The sequence below is a fragment of the Choloepus didactylus genome, chromosome 13 (genome assembly GCF_015220235.1).
Source record: "Choloepus didactylus isolate mChoDid1 chromosome 13, mChoDid1.pri, whole genome shotgun sequence".
Lineage (NCBI taxonomy): Eukaryota > Metazoa > Chordata > Mammalia > Pilosa > Megalonychidae > Choloepus > Choloepus didactylus.
In genome coordinates, this window is record NC_051319.1 from 77,157,801 (window position 1) to 77,179,739 (window position 21,939).

General features: G+C 54.8%; 1 protein-coding gene across 4 annotated transcripts in view; it reads left to right on the forward strand.

Moving 5' to 3' along the window:
* Window positions 1-5,218: 5,218 nt before the first annotated feature.
* Window positions 5,219-21,939, forward strand: part of TCF7 (transcription factor 7) — a 33,055-nt gene continuing 16,334 nt past the window's right edge. For all 4 annotated transcript variants that reach the window (XM_037801215.1, XM_037801214.1, XM_037801217.1 and 1 more), the window contains exons 1-3: window positions 5,219-5,677; window positions 5,881-5,947; window positions 6,485-6,609. In XM_037801215.1, the coding sequence (XP_037657143.1) occupies window positions 5,222-5,677; window positions 5,881-5,947; window positions 6,485-6,609 (648 nt within the window). In that variant the 5' untranslated portion in view covers window positions 5,219-5,221. The remainder of the gene's footprint in view (window positions 5,678-5,880; window positions 5,948-6,484; window positions 6,610-21,939) is intronic.

The window sequence follows — 21,939 nt, forward strand, 5'->3', positions numbered from 1 at the left end:
CTGCCCTGCACACAGCAGTCATGTTTCTGAACCACTGACTCCCAGAATCTCCGCTTGGCCTGATGTCCCCACAAGTTGACAAGCTCCTCGACAGCAAGTTCTGGGCCTTCTACCTCCTTCCTAGATTGTGGGTGCTCACTGCTGTGAATGATTCATCCATCTATCCATCCATCTATTCAGTCATCAATCAAAAAATTTCTGAGCACTGCAGTTCGCTAGCTCTGTGCCAGGGCCTACCAAGGGCCTTACAGTCCCATCTCAAAAAGAGATGTCTGCTGGTATTTTCCCAGGAAGATGTTCCTATCTCAGTGTGTCTGGGGCTCTCCTCACAGCCCAAACAGGGGTTAATGTGGGCACATTCCTCTGTGAAGCTACAGGAGACTCCCACTTCCTATTGCATTGGTGGTACCTCTTGTCCCTCACCTCTGCTCTCCTCATTGCATCCCTGGATCTAGGTAGAGAGCACCTGCAGTTTTCAGATGATGAATGTGGGGCCCAGAGAAGGCAAGGATGTACTTGAGTTCACCCAACCAGTAAGTGGTGGAGATGGAACCAGGACACAGGCCTCCCACTACCCAAGATCTTGGGAGACAGCATGCCCCGGTGGCACAGGGCTTGACCCGCTGCAGCCACCCCAGGCTTGCCTTTGCTGCTGACGCCTTGGTGTCTCTGACTCTAGACCCCTTCCCGGCGAAACCTAGGGTTATTTTTTCCTCCTGGTGAGCGAACCCCAGGTCCATTCATTGGGAACAATGGCTGGCAAGACATGGGAAATTAGCCTGTGGGAAATTGTAATAACAAGCCTTCTGAACCTGTGGGGCAGCTCTCTTTGTAATTTCCCCAACTCCACCCCTCAAGCCAATTTGGCCAAACTTCCTTGGGGTTTCGTGAGAAATAACTAACTTCTTGCTTCATTATTAAGTTTTTGTGTTAACAGTAATTCTGGTTATTGCATAAAATCTGGGGAGAAAAACCCACAGAAGATTATAAACTTAAAAATGACCCCAAACCTTTCTTGCTTCAGTTTAAAGGCAGCTGCCTGGTAGCTGGCCCAGAGCAGTTGCATCACAGCAATTGTGTGTCTTCATTATGCTGGTCACAACCACCCACATGCACACATGTGCACACACACACACACACACACACAGTTTCCAGAGCACAAACTGTTTCTAGTAACAAACCACAGTCTGCCTCTAGGACTTGTGACCGGGCCTTGCCCTGAGAGAGAATGCTCCATGGGAAGTGCTCCTGCCCAGAGCTGGCAGCCCAGCCTGCAGGCGGCTCTCAGCAAGCCCCAACAGGAAGCCGGGTGGGCGGGCAGGAAGACCCGGCTAGGAGCCTCTCCCTGCTTTAATTTACTAAATCCATCTGGGGCTCCTTTGAGCCATTTTCTGGAAACGCCACATTTCAAGGGTCCCCTTTTCAAAAAGGTCAGAGAGTTCGTGCAGGCCTTTCATGTTAAAGGAACTTAAAAGAAAAGGAAATGTATATTTTCAACCTTAGCTGTGATTAAGTGGGCTTAGGCTATGAGAACATTCAGATGACTTGCATGACATTACATGAAGAGCCAATTAGCCTAACAACTTCCGAAAAAATATCTAGCACAAGTGTACCCATTTATTAGAGCACTTGGAATGTGCCAGGCATTGTGCTAAGCTCTTTATTAGGATACATGACTCATCTCAACCTCAAGTCACACAGCTTGTCAAAGGCAGGGTAGGGATGAGAACTCGGGTCTGCTTAAATCCAAAATCTGAGTTCTCTTCTCTCTGACCCTTGAAAGCCCTGATTTTGTCCTGCACCCAGCATCTGAGGACAGCCCATGTTCTTCTGGTTCATTTGCATGAAGATGAAGCCTCAGTTAAATCACCAGCTCTGACCTGGGCTGGATGAGTCCAGAAGACAGTGGGGCCTCCCTACTACTGGCCCTGGTCCCAGGTCTCCCTGGGTAGCTCCAGGAGGGCAGCTCATCACTCTGTGGAAGAACCCCAGGAAACCTCAAGGCTTCTTTACTCTGTATCTGATCTGAGTCAGGGCCCACAGCAGGCAGTACCAGGGGGGAGAGATGGTACAGGCCAAAGTCTGCTGGCTCAAGGGAGAGGCTCTGGGCCCTCTTACCCAGCAAAGTGCTTGGGCCACTCCAAAGAGTCTATCCAGGGTGATTCCCCAACTCTCCTGCTGGCTTCTCCATGTAACAAGCCACTCAGAAAGTTGGGGCTCTATTATGACAGTTCATTCATCAGCATTTGCCTGCCAAGACCACAAACAACTTAAGGACTCTCTCTTGAATTTTAAGGGTCATAATGGAACACTAGAGCATGTGAGCTCGAGTCAGAGTGACTGGGTTTGGAATTCTGTCACTGTCACTTCCAAGCTATGCAACCTTGGGTGACTTCCGTGACCTCTTTGACTTCAATTCCTCATTTGTAAAATGGGGATAATAATAGTCCCTATGGTATAGGGTTGGTGTGATGATAAATTAAGATAATGTGTATGAAACTCTTGATATAATCCTTAGCACATAGTAGTCACTCAGTAAAATGAAGTCATTGTGCAGATGATGATGATGATGATGATGAAACCAGTGCTAATCTGGCAAGGGCCTCCTGCAGGGCTGCACAGGTCTTTTGGGGACAATCTCAAGCTCCTATTCTTTTCTCTCTAAGTCCTCCAGGAAGCCACCCTGACCATTCCAACCCATATTAACCTTCCCATATCTGAGATTCTTCTGCCCACAGTCCGTTAAGACTGATCCAGCTCCAAACTCGACTCTAATAATTTCTCAGCTTCTCAAGCAGCCCAGGTCTCCTGGAGAGCAGGAGAGCCTCCTCTACTTCTCCCCCTACAGCCTAAGTCCAGAGCTAGGCACAGAGTAGGTGCTCTCTCAGCAAGCCTGCAGACTGATATCAACATGGCTGTGGGTGCCTGTGACTCCCTCCTTCCCCTCTCCTGAAACCCCTATTCTCCCTACTCACTGCCCCCACTTCTGGTTCCACCCAGCAGGGCCAGGGGTTGGAGCTGTGACCCCATAGGGCAGCGATTCCCAGACTTTAGGATTTCACAGCTCTATAAAATGTCCAAACAAACTTGGGGGTGGGGGATGAACAGGGAGCGACCAAGTTTTCTTTTTCTTTCCAAATAAGGACATTAAAAAAAAAAAAAAAAAAAAAAAATCTATTCTCACCATCATTCCAGTAAAGAAAGTCTGTTTTCACACTGATAAAGCAGGAAGGCCATGATCTCTGATTAAAGGCTAATAATTTAAATTGAATAAATTTAGCCTCATTCTAAACAAAACAAAACAAACAAACAAAACCCTCACTGTTGCCCTGACTTCTCTTCTTTCTCCCTGGACTGGACGAAACTTCAATTCACACTGCCTTGTGTCTGCTGGGACCTCGTGGGTCTGGGATCTCTGCCCTAAAGGAAGCTCCTACTGAGCCAGGATCATCCACAAACACAGGAGAACCCCAAAGTGTTTGAGTTAGTCAGATCCTTATTACAGTTAAGCTTTCCCAAAGGAGGCTAATCCCAAAGCAGGACCTCGGGCTGAGGGATGAGGAAGCTGCAGAGTAAGGAGAACTGTGGGCCCCTCCCTGCCCTGTGGGGACCCACAGCTGGACTAGAAACCCCACTGCATGGTGGGGAGGCTGCTCCCTAGCTGAAGGGCCTCCCTCTTTGCTCCTGACCCCAGCCTGGCTCTGCCTGAAGCTCAACCGCTCCTCCCCTTTGCCAATCTGTAGAGGATGTGGTGAGACTGAGACACTCAAGATCACACCTGGGGGACGGAGGCTGGAGATAGATACCCAATGGGCAGGGTCTTCCCGGATCTCCATTGCCAAGCCTCCCCCAGTCCCGGGAAGGGAGGAAAAGTGGGCACCCCAGATCGGAGGGGAGGGTGTGTCTTTGAGAGGCGCCCCGCTGGGCAGGCGCAGATAGAATCTGAGCAGAGAGAAGCACGGCCCTGGCTCTTTGATCCGTGGCCAGCGGGGCTGGGCCTGGACCCAGAGGGGTGGCGCGGCCCTCTTCCGGCCTGGCTTTGCACGGCTGCCAGGGGTCCTGTGGGGCCCGCTCGGGGAGAGGCGTCCAATACCACCATCCCCCCATACTCTCCGCCCCAGTTGCTCCCGGGAGAGGCGGGAACGTCCACACCGAATGCAGCGCCTAAACCTGCGGTTTACAGACATCACTTTCTAAAAGGACTGGTGTCTTTCGTAGACGCAGTGGCCGACCCGAGGCCAAGTGTGCTGCGAGGCCAGCCTGAACGCGGCCCCTGGTGCAGTGTAGATGAGACGCATTCCCGACCACTTTCCCGCGCTCGGCGGGATGGAGACCTTTGCGTCTGGATTCCGCGGGGGGACTCGGGTCCGCGTCGATGGGCTACGAAATGCAGCTTCTCGGTTTGAATTGCTGCGGGAGGCTGACCCCCCGTCCGAATCCCGCGGCCCACGTGGCTGCCCCAAGCCTACAGGCCCCGGGCCGCAGATTCTACGGCGTGGAAACGAGTCGGGAGAGTCGAAGGGGGTGCGGCTGGAGGATGGCATGGGGGAAGGGGCGGGGTCCTGCCTCTTTATCTCTCGGTAGGTTCGCGCCTCAGAGCCGCCACATGGCTGACGAGCCCGTTACAGATGTGTGATGATGCGCCCCGCATACAACAGGCGCTCAATAAATATGTGAGGGAGATGTGCTTGTGATTGCGCTGTGTGCGGACGGCCTGGAAGGAGGTCCCAGGTGGGCAAAGGGCGCAAGGCTGGGATAGATGATGGGGCTTCTAAGGAGTCCTAACCCTGCTGGCCGGCCCTCGAGTCGCCCGAGCCGTCTCCAGCCCTAGTAAGCTCTCAGTTCCACGCACGGGAAACAATGGGTCCAGTGAACAGACGCCGCTCACATCTCGGTTCCTGTTCCAAGCCACCGCCAAGTCCCAAGGGCCTATGGAACGGGCGCCCTCAGCAGCTGGGGTAGAAACCTAGACGCGGGGCGGAAATGTAGCTGAGGAGATGGGGTCAGGATTCTCCTTTAGAGTTCCCGTATTTCAGGAGAAAGGCAATGCTGTGCTGTTCGACGCCTCACTCGAGTTGGGCCCCGGGAGAGCGAGCCCTTTAAGACTATGCCCATTGGGCGCGTCCAGGCGTCTCTCGGGAGCCGAGGGGCGGGGCGGGTCCGTCTTGGCCCCGCCCACCGCTCTGGGCCCGCCCCCGGCACTCCGCCGGCGGCGCCTTTGATGTTGCGACCGCCAGCTCCCGGAGCTGCTCAGCCCGGCGCCGGCGCCCCGCGCCCTCAGCCCGCCCAAGCGAGTCTGCCCGCGGTCCGCTCGCCGCGATCCGGGCTCGGGGGTCAGGACTCCGGGCTCGCCGCCTCCCGGGCCGGCTCCGCGCCCCGCACTCCCCGCGCCTCGCGCCCTGCGCCCGGACGAGCGGAGCGCACCATGCCGCAGCTGGACTCCGGCGGGGGCGGCGCGGGCGGCGGCGACGACCTCGGCGCGCCCGATGAGCTGCTGGCCTTCCAGGATGAGGGCGAGGAGCAAGACGACAAGAGCCGCGACAGCACCGCGGGCCCCGAGCGCGACCTAGCAGAGCTCAAGTCTTCTCTCGTCAACGAGTCCGAGGGCCCGGCCGGCGGCGCGGGGGTCCCGGGGGTCGGCGCCGAGGCCCGCCCGGAGATCGAGGTCCGGGCCGAGGTGAGCGTCGGCCCGCGCCCAGCTCCCAGCCGCGGCCGCCGCGCTCCACCGCCCCCGGCGCTCGGCTGGCGCGGACCCGCCCCCTCTCTCCCGCGGCCCTCGGGGTCCCCCGTCTCTCAGAGCCCCTCCTGTCCCCGGGCCCCATCCCTCTGCGTCCCCATCCTTCTCCCTGGCCCTCACGGTCCCTCTGGCTCTCCCTCCAGGCGCTCGGACGGGAGCACACTTCGCAGAGACTTTTCTCGGACAAACTTCCAGAGTCTCTGGAGGACGGTGAGTTTGTGCAGGAGCCAACTCTCCTTCCTCCCGCCAAGCGCCGGCCTCCTCCGTGGGAGACTGGACGCGGTTGACGAAATGGAGCCGAGGGGGTGCTCGCCGCACCCCCTACTGCAGCTCAAGGAGGCGGTAAAGCCGAAGGGGGTTGGGGAGTGGGGGGCGGGTTTCAGGCTCGAGTCACTTCCGGTGCCCTGACCTTTATAGGCATAAACAGACCCCCGGCATCTCCGCCTCCGCTCTTGCCCAGGTGACTGACTAATCCCCTGTGGAGGAGAGAGCCTTGGCCAATGTTCCTTGGCCCGAGGGCCAGGGCAAGTGAGGCGGGAGGGGGGCACAAGTAGGGGCCGCCAGAGGAGGCCTAGATTAGGGGTCCTTCCCCCACATCTTGGCATTGCGGTTACCCTCAGTCCGTTCCTTCTCAAGTCACAGACTTGAAAGGGACTCCTTGGCAATTAATTTTTCTCTCAAGAGCAGGCAGCCTTCAGCCCGAGCTGCCCTGGGTTGGTGTGTCTGACCCAGCTGTGATTTTTCCAGGCCTGAAGGCCCCGGAGTGTGCCAGCGGCATGTACAAAGAGACGGTCTACTCCGCCTTCAATCTGCTCATGCACTACCCACCCCCCTCCGGAGCAGGGCAGCACCCCCAGCCGCAGCCCCCACTGGTAAGTGGCGCCAGCAGCCAGTTCCTTCTACCTCCTTGACCAGGTATGAGAGGCTTGAGCAAGAAATGAGGGTTGCCTAGAAAAAAATAGATCTGTGAGAATTCTGTGCTGGTCCTTCCCCCCCATACACACCCAGGGGAATCTGAACCAAAAGGAGAACATTGTTGAAAGGAGGCACACACTGGGACAGCCCCCTGCCCTATAGCTCTTTGATTTTGTCTTCCCAGCTTGTTCAAAGGCAGGTGCAGGACCCATCAGGTCCTGGGTGATGCTGGCACAGGGTCTTCTGGGACCACAGGTGGAGACTTTGAGCCGAGACCACCCCCTCCCCTGAGGGTTGTGTGCTTGGTGTGGTCTGAGCTCAGGGCTTTGCAGTGAGCCTTGTTCCACCAAGCCCCAGGCCTTGGTGCTGGCAAGGAATGGGCAGAAAAGCTGATCTGGTCCAGATCTGTTTGTGCAGGAGAAAAATGCTCCACTCCTGTTTGACCCTGAACATTTGTGTGGCAAGTAGGTGTCTGTGAAGCTGGTTTCACAGAACATCTTGAACTTAGCTGGAAGGTTGCAGAGGTGCTTAAAATCAGTGGTGTCAGTAAGGGGACTGTTTAATGAATTTGTGGATTAAATATTTTTAAGTTCCCAGTGCTTCGAAAAGAATTGATGATCATTACAAGCCATGCTCTTCTGCCATTGGTGCAGAGGGCCTGAAGTGTGAAGAGACTCTTGTAAATACTTGGGAGCAGTAATGTTATATTAAAAAAGAAAAAATTAGCTTAGTATTTCAGACTGTCCTCAGTTGGCCCAAATTGTGTGTGAGAATAGAGCTAGGTAGAGTACATGAGAGATCTTGGGGGTGGGAGTGAGGGGCTTGGATGGGCCGGTATTGGGTGCAGATGTGAGCCCAGCGCAGGCGAGCCTTCAGGCCGGCAAGTGTAGGGCTCACTCACAGGGAGGTGAGGATGACTGTGCCAGGATGCTTCAGCTCAGGAGTGAGGAAGGTTTGTTCTGAGAACTGTTTCATGCTCAAACTGGTAGGAGGTAAGAAGACAGAAGCAAGCCCAGAATGGAAAACCTGGTAGACTCCTTGCCCTCTGGGCCCCCATTTCCTTGTCTATAAAATGAGCATGTTGGTCTGAGTGGTCTGTCTGACTTTCTGCTCTGGGTAGTGCAGTATATGAGATGGTTTGCTTCCTTCCAAGTGTGTAGTGGAGGGGGCTTGCCCACTATCTCTGCCACTTGATGCAGTGGCTCTCCCCAGAGACCCTGCACCCTGCAAGAGCATTTTGACCCCCCTACAAGGTATAAACCCTTAGATTTTGGGACAGGTTGACATAAGCCACCACTACCAAACAAGCAGCAAGCTAGTTGCTTTGATGGGGGCTGGGGTCACCGTGGTGACCACGACTAGACTAAAGGTTTAGATGTTCCCAGCACGGCAGGCGTTCCCAGCACGGCAGGCTCCCTCTGGTCGTGCAGGGAGAAGGCAGCATTTCTGAGTTCATTTAACAGCATGAGCAAGAGGTGGGAGAGTGCCCAGGGTGGGGAGGCCCTCTTTCTGCTGTAAGGGTGTGGGTGATGGGGCCATTTGGTGTCCTTTGGCGTCCATTGGTCAAAGAGTAGGCGGGCTGGCTGCAGGCTGCGGCAGGCAGGAGCAAGCGGAGCAGGCGGAGGGGGTGCAGCACCACCCCCTTGGCCGAGATCACTGATTTTTTTTTTTTTTTTTAACTTTGGGGTCTTTCTCAAGCCACAGCAGATACATTTCTATGTGTCACGTCCTCTCTTAGAGGGGCAAATCTCGTTGCCCTCCTTCCCACCCCGCTGCAGATTCCCCCTGCCTGCCTTCTGGGAATACTGAAGAAGGAGGAGTATGGGCTTCTGTGCTTTCTGCCCCTGGCCTCAGCTGCACATGGGGCTGGGAGCAAGGGCCTAGGTGGGTGAGGAAGATGTACATGAGTTCAGGGGAGCCTCCTTTAAGCAAATCTGATAGCTACAAATGAATAGCAAGTAAGGGAAGTTGCTTAAATTATCCAAAGAGTTCTGTGGACATTTAAAATATGCTTGCATTTTAGAAAACAAAATTGATTGACTCCATATTTCAGGAGAACACGTATCATCTGCTTCCAGGGTCATGTGTCTAGAACTAGGAAAGATACTCTTATGGTGGGTCAGGAGACCCTCGCAGGGTCCGTAAGGAAAAACTGCCTTGTAGTTTTTTTCAGCTGCGTTTTCCTAAGCCTGTCTTCAGGGAGCCAAAACACTTCCCAGCCCCCTGCCTGCCCTCGGGTGTTAGGACAGGTCCCCCTTGCCCTTTGTTTGCCCTTGGCTCAGCCCTCTCTGAGGGAATGAAGGCGGTTCACAGTTCTGCCGGGGACCTCAAGGTTGATCGCCTGACCTCGGCAATGGGGAAGCCCGTGCCAGGGACCCCTCAGCCCACCTGTGGGAGGAATGCCCACACGGCCACCATGTTGGATACCTCAAAACAGTTAGACTCAAACTGCCAGTAGCTCAATGGACTAAATGACCACTTCACAGCTAACTGCCACTGGGCAGAGAGAGATTTTTTCCTAAAAAGGTTGCTTGTTTTCATTACTTGGCTTCTTTTAGGCTCTGCTTTGGGAGGGGAAAATTAGGTCAAAGTTTATTTCATGTGTGATGTTTGTCATGCATCTAATGTAGACTTGCAGGCCGTCACTGGCCTAGGCTAGTAGCCGTTCCTTGTTTTTGTTGTTTTGTTTCCCCTGCTCTGCTGTGAGACCTGGGTTGGGGTCTGGGGGCAGTGAAGTGATCCTCAGCTGGACTTGGGGGAGATTCTGGGATGAGATATCATTCCTTAGAGAGACTCCAGCTATCAGTCCTCCACTCAGAAAGGATATGAGGCAGTTGCTTGTGTGGACCTTCCGTGGACTCCACTTGGAATCCATGGCCTGGAAGGATGAGGAGCCTTTTGCCATTTATATGAGATGTCTAAAATGTCCATGCAGACATAAAGTAGATTAGTGGTTGCCAGAGGCTGGAGGGAGAGGGGGAATGGGGAGTGACTGCTAATGGGTACAGGGTTTCTTTTTGTGGTGATGGAAATGTTCTGGAATTCAGTGGTGGTGGTGGTTGCACAACGTCATGACTATATACTAAAACTGTATACTTTGAAATGGTGAAGTTTATGGTATGTGAATTAATTATGTCTCAATTTTTTTAAATGCTGAGTCTTTGGCTACTGTGGGGACTTGGGACTGTTTTTCGCTGTCCCTGATCTCCACAGCCAACCTGGTGCTTGGGAAGTGGCCTCATACTTGGGCTCCTGGCCATCAGTTTACATTTCCTGACTCCGAGGTTTGGGGTCCAAGTAAGGGTTTCTGAATGAACCCTGGGAGAACAGGAGGTGAGGGCATTAGCAAGGCTTGGGCAGAGGAAGGAAGTGCTGCTGACACGCCGCCAGCCTGTCCGGGGGAGTTTTGCAGAGAAACATACATGTAGGAGCACCTGCCTGGCCCTCTACACCCTCAGAGAGGGCAGCAGGGCCATGCTGGGGAGGGTTAGTGATGGAAGACCACCAGCCCTGGTTGGAACAAAGCCTATTAGGAGGGAGCTTGGCACCAGGCTGGATGCTGGACTGGAACAAGGCTCTGTCTCTGCAATGCCCAGCTGAATGGAGGAGACAGACAAATAGACCAGAAAGCAGGCCCTGGCTGGAGGACTGCTGTCGCAAAAGGCCAGGCTGGAGCAGACCCAGGCACTGCTGCTCCTAGCCTGGGCTGTGGAGGAGGGGGCTGCTGAGCAGCATCCTCAGGCTGCAGAGATGTCTGACAGATGAGGACAAGAAACTGGCAGGCACGTGGGCTCCCCTCCAAACACATCCCAGATCTCCCCACTTCACCTCTGAAGTTGCCATCCCCCAGGCCGTCTCCCCGCCAGATGACAGGAGTAGCCTCCTCAAGGGTTGCTCGGCCCCCACCCTATCCCACAATCTAGTTCCCACACCGCAGCCAAAGGGATCTTTTAAATTCCCCGCCTGGTAAACCCTGCAGTGGCTTCCCATTGCTCTTGGAATGAAGTCCAAACTGCTCCCCACAGCCTGAGTCCCTGGGTGGCCTGGCCCTGCCAAGTGCCCTTCCTCATTTGTGCCCTCCTCTTCCTCGCTCCCTTGCCAGCAGCCACCTCTGTGTCCTGATGGCTTTTACAACCATCAGGTTCTTTCCCATCTCAGGACCTTTGCATGTGTTCCTCAGCTTGGAATTCCCTCCCCCAGATCTGCATGTAGCTGCCACCCTGCCATTCCTCCTTCAGAGCTTAATTCAAACTCATGTCCAGGAGACTTCCTCTGACCCCCCACCTGAGACCCCCCTCACCCCACTCTGGGCCTCAGCTGCCTCCACCTGCCCTGGCAGCTCTGCGGTCTCAGGCGGGCGGCACTGCTTTGTGATGCACTCGCCCTGCACGGACAGATGACAGCCTGTCTGCCAAAGCAGTTCTGAGCCTCAGTGTCCTCCTCTGCAAGGCAGAGTGATGAGCCCTCCTCCCAGAGTAGCAGTGAGGCCTGGAGGCAGCAGTGCATGAGATGGGGCTGGGCACATGAGTAGGGTTTGGCCGTGACTGATTCCCTCTCCCTCACTGTCCTGGGGCCAGCAGTGGCTCAGTGGCGGGCCCCACGTGCACTACAGCTCGGGGGTTGTGTCTCCAGTTGGGGCTAGAGGGGTCTGGGGGTCTGAACCCTGGGGCACGGGACTCAGTTGTGCTGGCCCCTTCCTTGCTGCCTTCCCTCACCCAGGGATTCCTGGAGGGGAAGCACAATCCCTGGGGCTAGGGTAGGAGCCATAGCCACGCACTCAATCCTGAGAATCCTCTCCCACCTCCCCAAAGATTTATCTGAATGAGGCTCCCCTTTCCCAGCTGTATAGAAGCCCTTTATATGAGATCTTAGGGACTTAGACTGTTTTATAAGGCAAAAAGGGTCAGGGCCTCATGGATAGTAGCCTCTGAGCTGTTCTCAGGCCTTTTATCCTGTCGCCCCTGCCCCCCCGCATGTACCCCCTGTGTGTTGCCTCAATGCTTCTGCTATGTGGGGGTGCATGTTTGCAGGCCCCAAGATAATCCCCACGTGCAGCCTCATAACTTGCAGCATCCCTCATGTGACTTCTAGGTTGCCTTCAGGTTCTCCTCCAGTGAGAATGATGCTTTGTAGAGTTTACTTTTTTGTTTACTTTTTATTTTCCCGGACCCATAATGGGGTCAAGAGGGAGGAAGAGTCACAGTGTTTTGTCTCCCTGTTGTCCTAGCTCACTGCAGAGACTCTGAACCTGTGACAGCACTCCAGTCCTTGCATTGTCTAAGCACAGCTAACATGGAGTTTCATCTTTGTTGTTGTTGTTCGTTTAATAGGTTCATGATGGGTAATGGTTTGCATTTCTTTCCAGACTAGGGAGGCTGTGTAGTATCAGCTGTGCTGTTTGGAAAGTCTGCAGCCCCTCCTCTGCTGCTCCCAAGGTGGGACTCTGCTTTGAGGGCCGCTCCCATCCCCTTGATGCCTTTTAGGGCCAGGAAAGCACCCAGGAGGCCCATCCTGCAGACCCCTGGTTAGAGCTGGGCTTCCACTCCACCTGCCCCTGTTTTCAGGGCAGCCTGCCCTCTCCTCTGGAGGGGAGCTAGCTCAGTGGGGTAGAGGGGCATCCTAAGGCCTGGGGCTGACAGAGAGCCCTTCATTGGCTGCTAGGACCCTTGTATTCTCCTTCCCCTGGCTCTGCTAGGTCTCAATGAGGATATTCATGCCATCTCTGCCCACCTCTTCAGTTGCTCTGAGACTTGGATGTGAGTGGGGTTGAAGGAGGGAGGGCTTGGGATGAGGGCAGCTCCCTCCCCCGCCAAGGCCACCAGCAAGTCTTCCCCTCCTGGGCCTCCTGAGACCACACCCCTCCCCCTACCCCTGCAAGAAGGGAGGTTTAGCTGAATTGTCAGCAGGGCTCCAGGGATACTGGTTTGAAATTCTGTGACTGCTGAGGCTGGGCTGGGCCAGGAGTGAGCCCAGAGCGTCTTTGGGTTGCCGCAGTCCCGAAGCCATACAGTAACACTCCCTCATACCTTGTGACTGGCCGCTTCCTGCCACTGTGTACAAACAAGACTCCGTTGGAGGAAACAGGTGTTTTATCAGGTCACAAGGATGCCCCCACCCCAACGGTACAGTGCATAAGTTCTTTGAAGTCACAACCCTCCTTCTGCAGATGGGGACTGTGAGGCTAGATCAGGGAAGGGACTTGTCCAAGGCCCCTTAGAGGAGCGGAAGGAGAAAGCACTGAGTCTGGAAGATCTACCCTCCAATACTATTTCTACCATTCCTTGGCTCTGTGACCCTGGGTAAGTTACTTAACTTCTCTGGGCCTACCTCTTTGGGTAACTGCAGAATGAATGAGATATAGTGTATATGAGGTCCTGGGAACAGCATCTGGCACACAGTGGGTGTTTTATGAGTGGAGGCTATTGTTGGAGGGACAGTTAACACTGTGCATGAATGCCCTTGGTAAAGAGTGCTGTGCTGAGAAGGTGGAGTACTACTGAAGCTGAGGCTACACTAGAGCTTTGACCCTGTTCCCTTCCATAGCTCAGCAGCCACCTCCCCTGGGGAAGTGAGGGGACAGCTGTCCTGGCCCACCCTCCGCCCTTGGGCCCTCAGCTGGTGAACCATAGAGCGCCTGCTAGAACCTTGGGTCCAGACTCTACCAGCATTTACTGAGCTGCTCCAGTCTACTTGGCCTTGGTTCAGCCCAGAGGGGGAGGCCGCCTTGGTCCTGGCGAGGGAGACTCCTGCTCAGAGTCAGCTTTTTTTTATTTTTTAGAAGTTGAAATTTTTATTTATCATCACATTAAATTCAATTAAGTAAGAATTTTAGGAATTTAAAAGTATATTCTAGCAAAGTTCCTACATTAGTAATAGCCTAAAGACATCATGATGCCGTTAGTTCCTGGTGGCATTTAAATAAAGAAAATAGCCAGTCACAATTCAACCTCGAATATTTGTCAGCTTATAATACTTATCTTATTGATATAGTTTATAGGGTACCTTATTGGAATGTGGTATCATATCTTATAGGTACAATTGTAAAAGGCTGTGGGCATCAGGCAATATGAAAAAGTAACATGAAAGAAGAAACCCTAAGACACTTTTTCTCACGAGTATTAGCAAAACAGAGTCTCAGGGTTGGCTTTGAGGTTTTGCCGGAGTCAGTGAAAGGGCACGGAGTGGCTGGTGGAAGCAGCCGGGGAGGCTTCCTGAGAAAGGAGGTTCAGGCATGCAAAGGTTTGTCCAGGCAGAAGGCCATGGGAGAACACTCTTGGGTGGGGGTGGGGGTTGCTTGAGCAAAGGAGGAGAGGCTGAAATTAGTGTTTTCTTCCTGGCCATTGGCAGGGCAGACCGAAGCCCAGGGCCTGTGGTTGGGGGGTGTGAGCTGAGGCTGGAGAGGAAGGGCGAGCACCAGGGCCCAGCACATGACCGTGATGCCCAGGCAGCGTTGGTTTCGGAGCCTGGGAGTGGCTCATGCAGCGTTGGCATTATGGAAGGGCAGGGTGGGGCCCCTGGGTTTGAGTTGGATAAGGAGGGCCAAGGCAGGCAGAGCTGGCACCTGGGGCAGGGTGGATGCTGGGAGATGCAGGGGTGATTGAGGAGTGGGATCAGGGCCAGGGGAGGGGCTTTAGATGGGGGGAGGGGGCAAGTACGCTGGCAAATACAAGACAAAAGTGTCTCAAAGGTGGGAAGCTTTCATTTTCCACAGTTATTTCATTTGACTCTCACTCTTTTTCCATGGTTGTGAATCCGAGGCCTTGGTCCTGTTTACTGTTTACCCCATAGGTCAGTGGCTTACTCGGGTCCCACAGCCTGCTGGTGATTCAGCCAGTGTGAACAGCACCACCCAACAGCTCTGGTTCCCAGCACTCAGAGGCCCTAGGCCCAGGGGTCTGGAGAGGGTCTCCAAGAACCTGGGCATTGTCACCCTCTTCCTTAAGACAGTTTTTTTTTTTTTTTTTTTTTTTTTTTTTGGCTGCCTCACCCTGCAGACCTATTGTGCTTGGGGATTGGACCTGAGAAATTGCCTCCCTCCCTTGAAAAGCTGTGGCCCACATCAGTCTCTGCATTAAGTCTCCCAGCTGCAATCTGGGTGGTTTTGTCCTTGTCAGAGCGTTTGTCCCCTCCAGATTGATGGTCGGGGGTTCCCTCTGGTCCGGCTGGAACATGGGCTCCTCTTGGCTCAGGTCCTCAGTGGAGTGTGTGTGCCCCTTGCTGGATAGGGGCCCTGGGCCTGGGTGGGGCTGAGGTGGGCAGCCTCCTGTGGGGAGGCTGCCCTTGCAACTGTCCCTCCCCTGCAGACTGCCTGCCTGGGCCGTGCCAGCAGACACCGCTTTAGAGCCCGGAGCAGGAGCCTTCAGTGCATGGCCCTGACGCCACAGAACTCCCCAGAGATTAGAAGAAGCAGATGCTCTGCCAAATAAGCTTCCCCCATCAACTTTCTCTCTCTCTCTCTCTCTCTCCAAGGGCAGGAACAGTCCTGGGCCCCACACTGTCTGCTTCCAAGTGGCATGTGTACAGCAGTCTCCAGGCATGGATGGGCAGGACAGGGCCCTGGAGAAGAGTGGGGGTGTGGCCTTGGGGGTTTCAATGGCTAATGCAGTCTCCACCCCTCACCACTAGGCTGGCTCATGGTCAGTGTCTTGCGAATGGTGGCAAGTCACCCTCTCCCAGAAATGACGGCAGGGGGCTGTGGTGGGGCAGGAAGCCCAGGGACCACGGGCCATCTCCTTCCTCGGCTGTGTGACCTCCAGCAAATCTGTCTACCTCTCCAGGTTTCAGTCCTCCTCTAAAATGGGGCTGGTGATCTCTGACCAGGGGGGATTTCTTTTCTAATATTCATTTAAGTGTTGGCTGTAAAGGCCTCAGGTGGGGTTTGCTGGGTGGGTCATTGCAAGGACTGCTCTGGAGTCTGCCTCCCCGACCAGGCAGGAGGGGGTGGTGGCAAGGGAGGGACAGGTGACGGGTGTCCAGGCTAGAGAGGTTCTGACTAACTCTGACCCGGCTCCAGTGGCAGCGGGCCCGCCTCCTGGCCTGCTGGGCCGCCATCTGAAACGCATTACCGATGCTTTGTAAACTCCACATCATTCAGCCACATGAAAGCCTGGGGCCTAAAAATAGCCTCTGGGATGCCCCACATTGGCAGGGCTCAGCTGACCTCTGCACACACGCCCACCACCAGGCCGCCTCCTTGCCAGGGAGCCCTGACTGGGAGGGCCACACCCACCCACCCTCCCAGTGTGAACAGCCACAGCCTTGGGCCACTTTGAGCCCTGATCTCACCCAGCTGGTCAGGGCCTCAGGTCTCGAGGTCTTACCCGGGTGGGACGTCTGGAGGAGCCAGGAGGCGGCAGCTGAGGGTGGGGGTCAGCCCTAGGACCCCTTTCCCAGCTCTGTCCATGTCTGGAATGCTCATGAGAAGCCCATGGGGAAGCTGACGCATCATCTTATAGTTGAGGACACTGAAGCCCTGCAGAAGGGAAGCAGAGGAAGGGGACTGGGATGCAGCCTATTGAGGACTTGGCCTTGGTGGGCAGCAGGGCCACTGGCTCATGTGCTGGAGTGAGAAGCACAGGGACCTGCCCAGCAGGTCCAGCAGAGAGCTCACCCCAGCCATAAGGTGTGGCGACTGTGGGCCTCAGGGCGGCTGGGGTTGACTCTCTGCCCTGCTCTCTGAATTCCCTTTCCTATGGGCTCTCTGACCAACTGCAAACCACTCTTTTCCCTAAAAATAAACATGCTTATGGGATTGGGGGAAGCTTTGTAGCTATCAAAGGAAATAATAGGGTGTTTAAGAAAATTACATTGCATTTTAAATAACCAGCATGAAAGTCATTAAGTTTGAAGTTTCTTTCAAATCAGATGGCTCTGTGGTCTGACCCCAGTGGGCAGGCAGGCAAGGGGTGGGTGGGCCTCGGCAGCACCCGGAGCAGCCTGTTGGCAGCATCAGCAGCGAGTCCTTTGCCCGGCCCAACTGGGGCCCAGGCGGGGCCAGCCGTGGAGAGTGTGCCCAGCTGCGACAGCCACCCAAAGCTTGCTGGCAGGCTTTGAAGCAGTGTGCGGCCCAGCACCACCCAGCTGTGGTGGGCAACCCATGTTGGGGGGCTGGGCTTGCCCTAGACGTGGGATGTGGGAAAGCCAAGGCCACAAGGGGGGGACAGCCATGTTAAAGTGGGGGGTTTCAAGGATGGGGGTTTAGATCAGAAAGGGCTAGAGAGGCTCTACAGGACTGGGCCACATCTGCCCCTTTGCTGCCGGACTCTCCATGCCCAGTATAGCGCCCGGCACACGGCAGGCCCTCAGCAGACAGTGGTTGAGAAGCAGCAGAAGCCTCCACAGCAGCACACGTGTTGAGCATTTCCCGAGCACCAGGCTTGTGCCAAGGGCTCTTACTCCCAGTATCTCCTTCGATCCTTAGGAGCCGAGAGGAAGGACTATTCACCTGGGCTTCCAGGGCCCAAAGTGCTGAGTTTCTCAGTGGGGAAGCAGGGCTTCCAGAAGAAATGCTACCTGGAAGAGTGTCTATAAATGACATTTAAAACTGAATCGGGTTTGAGGTGTGATGGCAGCCATGTTAAGAACAGTCTGTAGATGTTTTCCCTCTCTTTTAACTTTGGTCTTGGTCCTGGCTCAGATCAGGGCTTGCCGGGTGACCACTCTGGGCCAGCTTCCTTCCTCTGTGTGGTCCCGGGTTGGCCTAGAGGGTTTCCTAGGCCCTGAGTCCCTGGGAATGGTTGGACTGAGGAAGCTGAGGGAGTCCTGGGGCATGGGTGTGCCCCCCACACCCCAGTGGGAAAGCTGCTTAGGAACCAGAGCTGCCTGCCTGCCCCGCTGGGGCATTCTGAGGGCAGTTTCTTCTGCCGCGGCCCTGCTCTGCCTCTCACCCCCACGCTCTGGTCATCACAGGCCGTCAGGAGCTCAGTCTGGCCCAGTAGAACTCAGGCAATGGTCCAAAGGAAATTGAAGGCCAATAACCTCAGCGTGGCACAAAGCCTGCCTTTCCTGAAAAGTCTTGGTCTAGGGATGTGCTTGGTTTATTTTCTTTTTCTTTTTTTTTCTTCTTAATTAATTTAAAAAATATTATTAGCAAATGCAAATATTAACTCATTTAATCCTCACAGCCACCCCATGAGGTATGTACATTTTATAGATGAGGAATGGAGAGAAAAACTGATTTGCCAAAGGGCGACCAACTAGTAAATGCCATTGGCAGAATTTGGACTCAGTCATCTAACTCCATTGTGTGTCCTTACCTCCGTGCTATATTGCCTCTCAGGCAACATGTACATCTATTCATTAAAAAAAAAAAATGTAGATGTCATAGCTATAGCTAGGTCCCCTTGCTCCCCTGTTCCATTCCTCCCCATGAACCCCTGTTCTCCGTTTGGTATTTCGGCCTCTCCCCGATATTTTTATACTGTTACACCCAGAGGTGTATCTGTGAGAGCTATTTGGTGTGGTTTTGTGTGAAGCCCCCGGACTCGACCTCATGAGGGCTCTGCCTTGAGGACCCTTGTAGGTTGGAGCAGCTCTGCCATCCTCCCTGCGCTCACTCTGGCCTTGAGGGGCTCGAGTGGGAGCACTCTGGGGTCTGTGGCCTCTAACAGCCCCTTTCCACTCCTCGTCTTCTTTCCCTTTGGATAAACCACTCATTGGACTGAGTCAAGTCAGCCCCAAGGGCCCTAACTGGCAATAGCTGTGAGGGTTAGACCTGAGCGAGCTTCCAGACCGTGGCATCAGGGCAGAATTGTCCTCCTGGAGCTGGTGCAGCAGCTGAACTCACCAGATGACCTGGAGCCCCCGTGTTGGCATTGCTCCTCAGAGGCTGGCTGGATAAAATCTGGCAAGATCACAGTGCCAAGGCTGGGGATGAGCCCCCTCCTCCCTCTCACCCTTGAGCCATTGCTGACCATCAGCCTCCTCAGCCCCCATGGTTCTGGCCCTGCCTGTGCCCTCGTGCTCACTCTGTGGCAGCATGCTTACCATAGAAGTGGATGGGAGCCACTCCTTCTTCCAGCAGCTGTCCCATCCTTCTTGCACAGAGAGATGGGAGCACAGCTCAGACCCTGGGGGAGGGTGGGCCTCCCACGTTTCCTTTTGGTTGTTCACAACTGAAAACCAAAACCACCTCCTTTGAGGACAGGGTACCTTTGCATAGGGCTGGGTGGGAGTCAGAGCAACACTGCTAGTGAGTTTGTTCCAGGGGGGCTGGAGATCTTAGTGAGGAGACCCAGCAGGGTGGTGAGACTTTTGGAACTGCTTGGCTCCTGGGCCTCACCCATCCATGTGGTCTCTGTGCTGGAAAGTAAAGATTGCGGGCCAAGAGCCCGAAGGGCCGGGTTCAAATCCAGCTCTTTCACTACTTGCTACAAATCCTTGGGCAAGTCATTTGCTCTTTGGACTTCTCTTTCTTCCTCTGCAAAATCTGCACACATGTCTCAAAGTGGCTGGGAAGATTGGTGGGATTCCTATAGGCTGGTGGGTCTCTGCTCAGCACATGCAGCTGGTACTGTTGGGGGCTGCCATCTCTAAATCCATGCCTCTGGTGTTTTCTTGTCCCAGAGGAACAGAACCTCTGAACTCTTCACACACTTCCCTCCCCAGAGCCTTGCTTTCCCTACTGCCAAAGATGGGCTGATCTTGGAGGTTGTGTCCTGGGCCTGCCTCCGTCCACAGTGGGCACCTTGGTGGCTCTGGGCACTGAGGAGGAGATGGGTGAGAACCTGCCTGGGTTAGGGGGATGCCCAGCCCCAGAGCTGCCACAGAGTCCCCAAACAGTGTGTCAGTAGCATCAACTAGCAGTTTGGCTGCTGCAGCTCCCGGAAGCTTATATTTTCCTCTAAAAACATCCTGTCCTGAGGGGTGTTCACCTCAAAGGAAGGAAAACGCAAGTAAACGAATGCATAGAAACCACTGGAGGCCCTGGGTTGGGCCACTCATCTAGCTCAGAGGGCACCCGGGGACCAGGCTGGCCCAGAGCAGGCCTGCGGCTTGCTGTGGCTGCATGCAGGGACTCTAGTCCACACCTCCGCTGGGGCAGGGCTCCGTTATCTGATGTCAAGGCCAGGCGGCAGTGGACTGGCCACGTGCACGTGGCAGGCCTGTATGCAACCACGGCAGCAACCCTGTGCCAGCAGGCGGGACTGCAGCCTCCTGGTCCCTGAAGGTGTGGCCCAGCCATGCTCCAGCCCTTCTAGCTCTGCTGGCCACACGGCCATGGCTCCATGCCCTGTGGTGGGCGTCAGGACAGGGTGTCCAGCACGCTGTGGGTGGGGAGCTTGCAGGCTGTCTTCTGGAGAGCACCATGTCCTGGGCAGCAGGGCCCAAAGTGGGGGTTGGGGATGGAAGGGTATGAGTAGAGGCTCCTCCAGCCTGGCCCTCCTGACCCAGCTGGGTGTATCTGCAGAGGTGAGGTTTGTGGGAACCCGCAAATCGAAACCCGGTTGACATACAGTTGAGTCCCCTTTGGAGAGTCTGGGGGTCTGCCTCCTGCTGGAAAGTTCATCCTCACAGTCCCAGGCCTGGGGGTAGTTTCCCACTCAGCAACTGCCCAGACTCCTTGGTACTTGAGCACCGCTGATGCCCATCGGTGGGCCTCCAGCTCCAAGCACAGATGCCTGGGCAAGTGTGTGGCTGCCTGGTAAGGCCCTGGAGCTGAGAGAGGCCCTCTGAGGAGCTGATCAGGGCCAGGCTCTGGAGCCTGGGTGGGGCCTACGAGCCTGGCTCCCGGCCATGTGGGAAAGAGAAATGAGAACTGGAGGGGAGGGTGGGTGCTTTTCTTAAAATTCAATTTTATTGAGATACATTTACATACCATATAATCATCCAATCAGTTGTTCACAGTACCATCATAAGTTGTGCATTCATCACCACAATTTTTGAACATTTTCATTACTCCAAAATAATAATAATAATAATAATAATAATAGAAGTTAAAAAAGAACATGAGGGGGACCTTTTGAGCAGATCCACTGTGTGGGGTTGTGTAGGGGATCTGAGTCTAGGGGCCATGTGAGCTGAAACCCAGCCTGCACTGTGCTCCCTAAGCTGTAGGCCCAGGCACGGGCCTAGATCTGTCCAGAGGAAGGGGCACTTCTATCTAATGAACACAAAGGTGCCAAGGGTTAGCGGCAGCCCTGGGTTTGTTTCTTTCCCTCAGATATATGGCTTGTTTCTCTACCACAGTGCTTTTCCTCGCAGTCCTGGTTTTGACTGGTCATTCTCACTCCCCAAGTATTGCAGTTGGGAGGTGCTGGGAGATAGGGGAGAGGCTGAGGGGGTCTCTGGTGCCAGGTACAGCATCCCTGACTCCAAGCAGTGGACCCAGCTCCCCCAGCCTCCTGACCTGCCTGCTGCCATGATGCCTGAGCACCCAGGGGGGTGCTTTGTCCAGTGCTGCCATATTCTCTCTAAACACTGGCTTACTTTGGGCCCTCACCTCACTGAGGGTCCCACTTTAATTAATTGACTAAAAACAGTGAGAGCACAATCCCACCTCAAGAAGGGTGCAGTTCAGTGGGAGTGGGTGGGCATGAAATCAGTCAGGTAAACAGGCAACTACAGTATGTGTAGGGTGGGGTGGGTGCTGCAGTGTGGGAGCCACAGCAGGGCACCCCAGCTCAGGCTGGGAGCTTAGGCAAGGCTTCCAGAAGGGAGCCTCAGGATGAAGCCTGAAAGATGCATAGAAATTGGTGAAGCAAAGTCGGGGGAAGCGTGCCCCAGGAAGAGGGAACAGCATGGCTGTTGGGGCCCCTGTGGCTAGAGCATAGGGTGAGCGGAGGGGAGAGGGGAGGGTGTGGCTGTCTGGCACCACTGAAGACACTGGGAGCCCATAAAGGCTCCCCCCCACCCAGTGACTTTGCCGAGGGTTGTGCGGCTGTAGGCAACTTTCCCAACCTCACCGAGACCCACTTCCCTCGTGTGTAAAATGGGAAGGGTAATGCCTGCCTCGAATGGGGTGTCACTTTGGCATTTCCATTAATGCAGTTTCATCTCTGTGCATTTGGCAAACAGTACGCTAACCAAGTACATAGCCCACCTTCCCATCTAGTCAGCTTCTGTCCCAGAGGGAAACTGAGGCACAAGGCCTGGATCTTCCATTCCCTCCAAGGGCTTGTTCTTGAGGGCTTCTCCCAGCTCTGAAGGTATTGGGAGCAACCCCAGGAACCAGGCACCAAGGAACTCAGTCAATGCTCCATGGCAAATGAGGGTACGGGGGGCAGGCAGAGATTCTGGGACTCCAGGGATTCTAGAGGCCTTCATTCAACAGTCTACCAAACATCTGT